Source organism: Bolinopsis microptera, chromosome 2 (genome assembly GCF_026151205.1).
Source record: "Bolinopsis microptera isolate Bmic1 chromosome 2, MBARI_Bmic_1.0, whole genome shotgun sequence".
NCBI lineage: Eukaryota > Metazoa > Ctenophora > Tentaculata > Lobata > Bolinopsidae > Bolinopsis > Bolinopsis microptera.
This window is the reverse complement of record NC_087073.1, coordinates 16378184-16388473: the sequence shown is the minus strand read 5'-3', so window position 1 is coordinate 16388473 and position 10290 is coordinate 16378184. Positions and strand designations below refer to the sequence as shown.

General features: G+C 38.1%; 2 protein-coding genes across 3 annotated transcripts; both read right to left on the bottom strand.

Moving 5' to 3' along the window:
• Positions 1-5: 5 nt before the first annotated feature.
• LOC134811937 (N-acetylglucosamine-1-phosphotransferase subunits alpha/beta-like) lies at positions 6-4040 on the bottom strand. Of its 2 annotated transcripts, none has more exons than XM_063819104.1 (3): positions 3880-4040; positions 1445-3660; positions 6-1254 (listed from the first exon to the last, which is right to left on the bottom strand). In XM_063819104.1, exons 2-3 carry the CDS (start codon positions 1834-1836, stop codon positions 489-491), a joined length of 1158 nt encoding a protein of 385 aa, XP_063675174.1. In that variant the 5' UTR covers positions 1837-3660; positions 3880-4040; the 3' UTR covers positions 6-488. The 2 variants fall into 2 exon arrangements, with proteins under 2 accessions (XP_063675174.1, XP_063675175.1); XM_063819105.1 differs by having other exon boundaries at positions 88-1254; positions 3867-4040.
• LOC134811939 (N-acetylglucosamine-1-phosphotransferase subunits alpha/beta-like) lies at positions 1940-3285 on the bottom strand. Its single transcript, XM_063819106.1, has one exon. It carries the CDS (start codon positions 2879-2881, stop codon positions 1940-1942), a length of 942 nt encoding a protein of 313 aa, XP_063675176.1. The 5' UTR covers positions 2882-3285.
• Positions 4041-10290: the final 6250 nt, after the last annotated feature.

Below are 10290 nucleotides of genomic sequence, written 5' to 3'. Positions count from 1 at the left end.
TGTCACAAAGTTAAATCTGAATATGGATATAAGAAATGTCTTGGAATTGAGTAATGTAAATCAATAATATTGATTCAATATGTAAGTGCCCAACAGGAATAAAGAAACGCGGTAACTGTTTTTCAAATGGTAAATCTAAACAAATAAGAATCACCGAATAGAACAGCTTGTCCTGAAGTCTTACTACATTTATAAGTGTTACTAACATTGACACGTCATGAAAGTCTCCGAGCTAACACATTAATCAATTCATTTATTGAAAATCCCAAACTTTGTATTAATTAAACGTCACCAAAGCAATAAATAATATAGTCTGCATCATAAAAGAACGTAGATAAAAAGCTGGAAATTAATTAAAACATATATTGTTTCATTTCTGTTATCTGCAAAATCACAAAACACAAAAATCACAGAGTATTAAAAAGTATTAAAGAGTTAATAAAACTTATCATCATAAACATGCACACTTCATCACTATACCATCAGCACTATATCACAAATCGGAAGATTATATTTCTGATACACCTTTTTACACTCCTTCTTTTTAAATAACAACCATAAAGTAGGCAAATTAAACTCACAAAGCATAGAGCGATATAAAACGTGTTATTCTGCTGAGCTAGATGGACAAGGAGATCTGCCTTAGTACTATACTTATTAACAGTACCAGGAGGATGCTCAAATGGGCTGGGTTCAGGAAACATGGTCTGATAAAACTCTGCCAGCATATCTGTGTTCTCCAAGTGCTCGTACGAACTACCATGGTCCATGTTATCGTTCAGACAAATGAACTTCTTGGGATTGTTCCTAACGTAGTCCAGATCTATTCTTACCCTTGTAGAGTTGCTCTTCAGCATCTTAAATGTAACGTCCTTATCATCAACAATCTCGTGTTTGTATGTGGTCACGTTTTGTAGTGTTTTGTTGATCAGGGACGTTATGTTATCACAACTGGTTATATTTTCCGGACCAAATATGGTGGGAGTTTCTGGTATAGAGCAATTTTTCATGATATCCCAAAATAATGTCCGATTAGATTCAGCGATTGGCAGAGTAAATAACCTAGTCATTAAAATGTTTAGTTCGCCACTGCTGTAAACATTGTTACCATCAATGTCTATATTTTGGAGAAATGTCGTAACACTCTGGCGGTGAGTAGCGTGAATGATGAAGTAGTAGTAGGAAAATGAAAACTGCATGTCATCAGAGCTGCGAAATTTGTTTGAAGAGGTTTTTGCGAATTCTTCCGGAAATCTGAAAATTGTTAATGTAAATTGTAAACTCACGATAAAAATAAATTTAATAGATATTGAAAAAGACAAGACATATCATTTTAATTTTAGACACAAGATGACGAGACGTAGTTTGTAATTTGATTGAATGTATCACAGGTCAAGACCACTCTGGTTTACTTTTCTGTCAATAATCAAAAACATTTACTAACCTTGATTGAAGATCACCAAGTATAGTCTTATTAACCAAAAAAGGCATGTGGGATAGCACCTTGCGTGGTGCTTTACCAAATTTTGAAGTGTAGATGTTATTGACATGATGAATCGAATCTGCAAACGTGTCCAGTAAACGCCTCTTTGGCATCATTTCCATTGCTTTCAGTTCTCTTTGATTGATACCTTCAGCTTCCTCTGATCTCTCACTGGCAATAAACTTCCCAAGTTTAACCCATCTTCCTTTTTCAGTAAGCAGTCCCGACTTGACTAGTTCAACTAGACTGTTATCATAACTTTGGGCTGTCTCAGATAGATCTTTGTTATCAACTGTGTCCATGATATTACTGATAAATCCACTGTACTCTTTGTCAAGTTCTAAGGCCGTCATGATGGGAATTTCCCACTGTTCTTGTCGAACTTGATTCTCTGTATCAGGTCAACAGAGTTTTCAACTTTGACAAATGGTTCAGCTGATAGTGAGGAATTCACGTTCAACCCAATGGTTTTGATGAATGATTGCTAAAAGTAAATGCTACAGAAACAGACCCAGTTTTGTTTGGAAATACAGTTAATGAAACAATCTTATGTGGTAAGGATAAGATTGAGGTCCGAACGAGAGCCTCATCATCAGACTCAAAACTGGCAGTGTCCACAGTTCCATTCTCTAAACTCACGTTAAAATACATAGCACTTACACCAGCTGGAACGTCAATGTTTGTGTTATTTGTAATAGATTTTAGTGCCACTTCGAATAGTTCTGACTTTATGTCCTTGGTTCCACAATCACCCGCATCAAATCCACACTTGTTCACATTGCAAGCTGGGTCACAGTACTTATCTCCCACCCACGATTGGGAGCACCCAGGATTACAATAACTTTGAGCAAACGAAGCGGCCCCAGGAACTGCATTAATTACACTGTTTGCCAATCTTGCAACAGCCGGGGAACCTAACTGACAATCACCACCATCAAAATTACAAGCAGACACATTACAGGCTAGATCACAGTACCCGTCCGTTAACCAGTTAGCTGGACACCCTGTGTTACAGTTAGGAATGTTCCAGGCCAAGAAAACTTTGTATCCCTCTGTTGAAATGAAATCTTCTGGATACACTGCTCTTCCTAGGAACACATCATCGTTGAAGTAGAGAAAGTGTTCTGATATGCCGGGTATATTCTTCATGTTAGATTCAATAGAAGGAGAACTAAAGGTTGGTAAGTGGGACTTATTTTGAAAAACCTCCGAGTGGGTAACAATCTTAATTCGATCATGCTGCACATTGAGCCAATTTGGTATCTGTCCGTTAGTCAAAATGTATATATTCCTTACCCAAGGTGCAAATTTGTACACAGAACGTAGTGAGTACCTCAATTCTTCATTATCAGCAAATCTATGAGCACCAACATCTTGGATTGATAACTGTCCGATCATGTATTTTTCCCATGGAGGCCAAACAAGAAACGTTTCTCTATCAAGAATACCCCGGCAATTCTGCTGAATGTTTGGGAATTCATCCTTTTCAACACACAGCAGATTCTCAGTCTCATCATAAGAAAGTACACCAGGAAGTTCTGAGGGTTTCTCAAGTTTGCAAATTGAAATATCTGTCAATTTGCTACTAGTTTTCACATACGGTCCTTTGCCATGCTGGAAGGTATAGAACACAGGCCTAAATTTTACTGTCAAAGAACCTCGAGTAATGATTCGTCCTGCTGCTAGTTTAGCATCAGATACGGAAGGAAACTTTATGAAAAGCAATGTGGATTCCTCAGCATTCTCAGGTTTAGCATACTTTATCTCAAGAGTGTTGGCAAAGCCAACAAACTGTCTGTATCTGCTCTATTGTAAACGTACTTGAGGGTAAGTAACTGCTACTTACAACAGCCGGGGAGGCTATGCAACCCTCAATGGGGCACTCCTTAGGAACCTCAAAAGGATTATCAACAACATTTGAGTCAGCTGAATTTGCTTTCGTTTGATCACGAACACTTAGCAATGATCGTCCAGTAAAAATCTTCAGCTTTTTGGCGATTTCGGTAGGTTTCGTTACTTTTACCATAGCTTGGATTGCTGTACAATCTCTTATAATACTCAATGGATTGTCGTAACAATGGATCCGAGCCATTCACCCAAGTGTACACAACATCTATAGGAAGGTGTCTGTTTGAACTGTAACATATTTCCTGGATGTTGTCGCAGCTGTCCTGATCCTGGAGATGCAATAAATCAATCAAAAGAATAAAAGTTGCAACTTGGTACATTGGTACAAAATAAGTAATTGCAGTGATACGTCTATTATTGGATTAAAATTAATTAAAATCTCTCAAACAGATTATACATTCTTTGGTATTGATGATTATTGATAAGAACAACAAATCAATGACATGTATAATATTATCACAAAATCAGCACTTACGTAGAAAAAGTACCTTTAGAGTAGAAAAGAGAATGTAGACCAACAAAAGGACATTTAAACATACACCCACGAAGGCAAATAGCTTGTTCATTCTGTATTCGAGGACAGCTTTCTGACATTACAACCAATACATCAGAGCTATGGAAATGGTAGTGGTATACATTCGGGATTTCTAGTGTCAAAAAGCAGCAACATTATTTCAAAAATGAATGAGTCTAAGATCAATTTTCAATTTCTTGGCTCTATAAAACAATTCCAAAACATGAAACATTAACTGATTACATGTAGGCTAAGGAAACACATTATCTCAATACAATGCAATAATAATATGCACTTATTTATCAATTTTCGCTTACAGGGTAACATGAAAATAATAACTTATGTACAAGAAGACAACTTTATATTGTGCTCATAAAAATCCAATAATAAGGTATGTTCACTTATGGGAAGTTTTCCATGAGTTTAAGCTAGAAAATTAATACCTCCAACATTTTTCAGCTAACAAAACCAATACTTATAAGATTCTTAGTGGCATATAGTTGTTCTTTGATCAACATTTGATTCGCTTCAGCATTTTCAAAAACCAGCTGGGTCATGGCCATGAATTTCACCAACAGCTCGCTTTGCTCCAGGTTTGGGATTGTTTGTGATGAGGCGCCATGATTTTATCCCAACAAATGTTGCCATCCAAAGAGAAACTCCCCAGGTAAACCCTGGCAATCCATAACGTGTTATCTGAAAATTGTTTGTTGTTGGTATCATCTTAACACTGTTTAAGGATTGATTGAGAGTTGCTTAAGTATTGCTTGTGAATGTAAGCATAATCAAATACTACTACATATTTTTTCTAAATTTTGATTAATCTGACTATTAAGGGAGCAAAAAATTTGTCCCAGCATGGCATACCCATACAAATTTAAATGCTTACGAGTGAAAGATTATTAAACTGTTTCACTAAAATATTTCTTTAATTATTGTTATATTATCATATAAGTGTTACAATAGTACTTACATTATACATATTTGTATGTCGCACTTTCTGCTTATAACTCCAAAAACTAGCCCAGGGGTCCTTCAAAGGAGGCCAATTTCCCTCAGGAGGAGGTGGGATGAAGTAACTCTTTGCAATGGGCATGATCCTAATCGATTAAGCATTAAATGGTTTCCATTTTAATTGGGACTAGTGTGCTGGATGATTAAAAAACAACAACTATGGTTTTAATTTGATTGAAGGGGCCATAATAGCCCGGTTCATAAAACAAAAATATTATCCAATAATTACGGCGATAGGCTTATCTGTTGTTCCTTAGGCCAAATAACTACCAAAAAAATTTTGAAGCTTCAACTCCAACCGGAAACACCCCCACATGCCACGCCCATTTTTTTCATCAATTTTTAACAGGTAAAAATCTTCATATCATCAATTTAGGCATGAAGGAGTGCTTTTAGTGCTCCAACAGTTTGGGGTCTAATAGTAATGGTAGAAAAAGGTTAACTTTAGTCAAAGTCTCAAGTCTCCACGGCGCTTGGTTTAGGCGCACCGGATCTCGCGTCTCGCGCCTCCGCCGCGAGATTTGTTGCGCCAAAACTAAAGGTCGTAGAGACATGAGACTTCGACTAAAGTTAACCTTTTTCTACCATTACTATTAGGAAAGCACATCAACAATGTCTCAAACACATTACTTCATGCTTTAATCAACAATTTTATAGATTTTACCTGTTAAGATATATTTAATAATTATCTGCTGGATATTTCATTAGTGGGATTCCCTTCAAGTTAGGATCAGTGTTCTTTCAACCCTGCTTGAGAAGCTGTCGTTCTCTAAACTCCCAACATATGGCGCAGTTACTCGGAGGATCATGTTCGAGCTGGAGCAGAATCACGGCAGCTTGAGCTTAACTGAAGCTGTCCAGATTGTAAAGACCGAACTGGTGGAGCTTTGGGAGTACGCTGGATACGGAGATATCTTGAACTGTCGATCTACTATTACCAAACGTATGATAGAACTTCATTTCGACTACAAGCAAATCATGAAGATTCCTACATCTCGACGAGGAACCGAAGCCCATAAGAAGAAGGAAGCCGCTTTCCTATCGACGTTGGACAGCTTATTCGACATCACAAATCCCTCCCAACCTGGACGACCTGAAGCTTCCGGAGATCCCTGCCGCCTACAAAGAAGAGACGGAAGACCTTCTTGCTTTCATCGACCTTCGGTTGTCACCTCAGCACGTGAAGAACCTGGCCAGAGGAGACTACAAGGAATACCTGGAGCTCACGAAGATAATCCTTGGAGGTTCCATCGATAGGAAAAAGGGATACACTTACCACATCCAGAGACCAGGAGCAGACCACCACGCTCGCTGGATGAGTAAAGCCATCTACATCCTGAAGATGTCACTTCTACGCCATCAGCTTGGACTTCACTGGAGGACGAAGAAGAAGATCCAACAAATGGCGCTGTTTGCCGTCTTCGTTTACCTGGAAGCATGGTTCACCTCTGGATCCCTCTTCTCTGCTGCTTCCAACGACCTAAAGCTGCACAGGAGAATCCAGAAGTTCTCGAAGGTGAACAAGAAAGTATCCAGTTCCACAGCGCAGGTTATCAACAGACACACCTGGTACCTAACTGAGGATCTCGTCCCTCTGGCTGTGTTTGACGAATCCTTATCTTTGGAGACGAGGAACCTGATCGCAAAGAAGATTGGTCAACTTCCATCACTCCAGCCTGAAATCAGAAAACCAACGCTTCCAGCCCTCGCTAAGGAATCTTCCCTGATTGATTTCGTCGGTCCTGACGTATCCTCGTTAGTCTCGAAGAAATCATCAGACCTTATTAAAAGTAATCGGTTACCCTGTCAGTGACGAGCTATGAAGGAATTATTGGACCTCATCGATGCTGATCCTATCAGTGACGAGTTATGAAGAAATAAGAACCTCATTTAAATCATAGTTTGACGAAAATATTCCTCTGGCAACGAAGATTAGACAGCCTGCTGATTTTAAAGGATCAGTTCCACTTTTACAGGCAAAATCCATATGATTGTTGTTTTAAGGATGAAGGAATGTGTTTAGAGCTCTGAAACTGTGATACTCAAATAGTAATGGTAGAAAAAGGTTAACTTTAGTCGAAGTCTCATGTCTCTACGACCTTTAGTTTTGGCGCAACAAATCTCGCGGCGGAGGCGCGAGACGCGAGATCCGGTGCGCCTAAACCAAGCGCCGTGGAGGCTTGAGACTTTGACTAAAGTTAACCTTTTTCTACCATTACTATTAGACCCCAAACTGTTGGAGCACTAAAAGCACTCCTTCATGCCTAAATTGATGATATGAAGATTTTTACCTGTTAAAAATTGATGAAAAAAATGGGCGTGGCATGTGGGGGTGTTTCCGGTTGGAGTTGAAGCTTCAAAATTTTTTTGGTAGTTATTTGGCCTAAGGAACAACAGATAAGCCTATCGCCGTAATTATTGGATAATATTTTTGTTTTATGAACCGGGCTAGGCCATAATTGTTTCAATTGTATAACTGTATAAAATTATTATTATTATAATTAATTTGATTAAGTTTTTAAAAGGTCACTCATAAATTATCAAATACAGGTAATTGTTCATTAGCTAACTATTATATGGTTAGATACCCTCCACCAGTGGCGTAAAGTTGCCTGTTGGCGCCCCCACTGAGAAAGCGCCCCCTGTTGGCACCCCCTCCCCTTTTGGTGCCCCTTGGCCTTCCTAAGATTGTAAAAATTAGGTGATTTTAGAGGGTGCGCCGGTAGAATCTTTAAAAAAGTGTGTTTCTAGAGTAAAATGCACAGTTTTGCTAGTGCCTCAGTTAAGAAAGGGCCCTGCTGACCCCGCACAGCAGGCAATCTTGGGGGGCACAAAATCGTTGTTTTAATGTGGGACAATTTAGAAAAACTTAACTGAGGTAATAGTAAAACTGGGCGTTTTGCTCTAGAAACACACTTTCAAAGAGATTTTACCGGCGTATCCTCTAAAATCACCCAATTTGTCTTTTTTTAAATGGGCGCCAAAAGGGGAGGGGGCGCCAACAGGGGGCACCCACAGGGGGCGCCAACAGGGGGCACATTTTCGGTGGGGGCGCCAACAGGCAACGTTACGCCACTGCATCCCCCTCGTGAGGGGCAACTCGTGAGGGTGTCCGAAAAAAAAAGAATTCTAGAAGTCAGAAGACTGTGTCTACTAAAGTGGACTCAGGCGATTTTTGGGAAGTGTCAGATATAGTTTTAGGTAAAATAGAGGGTTAAGTTATATTGAGAAGAAACAGCACTTTTTTTCAATTGATGTAGGAATGAAATAAACTACCATTCCACAGCTTGAGATGTGATGATTTTACCATAATAGGTCGGAAAATGTGTTCCATTTCTTTGCCACAGAATTTTAATTGAACATTTTTATAGGATATTTGAAGTGTAGTAACTGTTTAGATCTTGAATTTTATAATAATAATAATAATTCTATACAGTTACATAATTGAAACAATTATGGCCCCTTATCGTGGGCAGACTATGTTTGAATTTTATACCAAAGTATTTATGTTTTAAAACATTTTGGCAGGGTGAAATTTGTTTGGTGGGTTTCTATAATAGTCCGTTAGAAATTAAAGTTTTCGATCGATACTATTTATTGTTTATTTCAATCAATTTAGTTAATAAAATGCTCATTGTAGCCAGTTACTTTTAAGATTTTCATCGTCATGCCACAGAATTGAAAAATATAAGTCCAAATATTATATGAAAAATTCGGCATGTTATGTACAACCCAAAACTTATATTAATTTTGAGAGGACAGTTAAATTTCCTTTAATTTGTATAGTATTCATGCAATGTAACAAAATTGCCAACAAAATTTTAGTGTAGGTCAGAAAAGGAGGCTCTATCCCGGGACACCAACATTTTTTGGGTTGGCACCCAGGAGAAAGCTGCCTTATTCTTTGTATTTTGTCTCAAGTATTTTAGCATCTTCTTCTACTCTGTTTATTTCACCGTCTCTAGACTTATATGTTGCCCAGATAATTTGACATGACTGTATTAGATTTTCTGTAACATCAGTTACTGTTCTGCAGTAAGCTTTTTTAATAATTTTGTATTGTATATTGAAGTATTCAGATTGTTTGTATATTTGGAGTTATATATATTTGGAGTCTCATACATAGATTTCTTGTGGTCATCATCTATTTTTCATATGTTTTGTTAGAAAACCTGCTAACCTTTCTTGGATATCTTCTTGTTAAAGGTGTTTCTGCCTTATTTAGTCAGGATTTAACTTGTAGCTATAAACTTCCGTTTTTAATTCCAGTCCAAGGCGAGATGCACGATCTCTACTGTCATTTAGGTATCTTTTACAGCTGAGCATAAGGGTTAAATTTAAATTATTTAACCTTTTGGTGCTGTATCAAAATAACATTAATTTATTATTATTATAAAGGGTCTCAATAAGAGGTCTCGACTGCCTAGGCGTCAAACCTTGGCAGTCGGTAGTTTTCCTCTGGCCCGGGATCAGCTGACCCTAGGGACCAGAGGGTAAAGGTGTAGAGACTATGTGTATCTACAAATCTTTCGAGGTTGTTTTTACAAGAGACAGGGCTTGCTACGCAAGGGAAGAAAACCAGGAGAAACAATCACAAATTATACAAATAAATATTATAAAACCTAGCAAAAAGAAATTAAAACAACCCTACACTACTACAAATGTTTATTACCTACTACAATGTAGTACACGATAAATAAATGCTGTATAATCAAGAAACAGGGCTTGCAGGGCAAGGGACATTATTATTATTATTATTATGTAAGTAAAGGGTACCCTTACAAGATTCAAAATCTATTAGTAGAGTATGAAGAAGGATTAGTACTTGGAGAGAGTGTTGAAGGCCATGTTCAAAGAGTCTAAGGGGACTTCAAAGCCAGGAAAAAAAATATTGTGATGTGGTAAGGCATGTGAGAACAAAAATTAAATAAGCAATGTTGTGAACAACGCTCATTTGCTTTACGGGGTTGATTTACGATGTCAATCCTTCCGAGGTTGTGGTTGGGAGAAGATGCGCGGCGCGGCACAGTAGTGCATCGCGCTTCAATTAAAGAAAATGGACAACAAATATAAAGTTTTTGTAGACTAAGAAGAGTTTTCTAAAATACAAATTTTAGAGAAACAAATTTTAAATTCTATATTTTTGTGTTTACAGCTTTCAATTTCACACAATACAACATAGCCACATCAATTTTTGTGTACTGCGTGACGCGCTTGCTTCACGCGCTACTCATGCAAAGTGCAAGCGTGAGGGCTCTGGCTAGAGCAATTTACATCTGTAAGGTAATGTGCAGCAGTTGCGCGCGGCGTGCGCTGCGCCGTAAAGACAGGCTGCTAACTGCTGCAGTTAGCAGCAGTTAGCATGCAGCAG

Bases quoted from the DNA above. Each gene is read 5' to 3' on its own strand.
- LOC134811939 (XM_063819106.1), bottom strand. From the start codon at position 2,881: ATGATCGGACAGTTATCAATCCAAGATGTTGGTGCTCATAGATTTGCT.
- LOC134811937 (XM_063819104.1), bottom strand. From the start codon at position 1,836: ATGACGGCCTTAGAACTTGACAAAGAGTACAGTGGATTTATCAGTAAT. The intron at 1,255-1,444 runs GTTAGTAAATGT...AACAATTTTCAG, and splicing joins CTTGGTGATCTTCAATCAAG to ATTTCCGGAAGAATTCGCAA.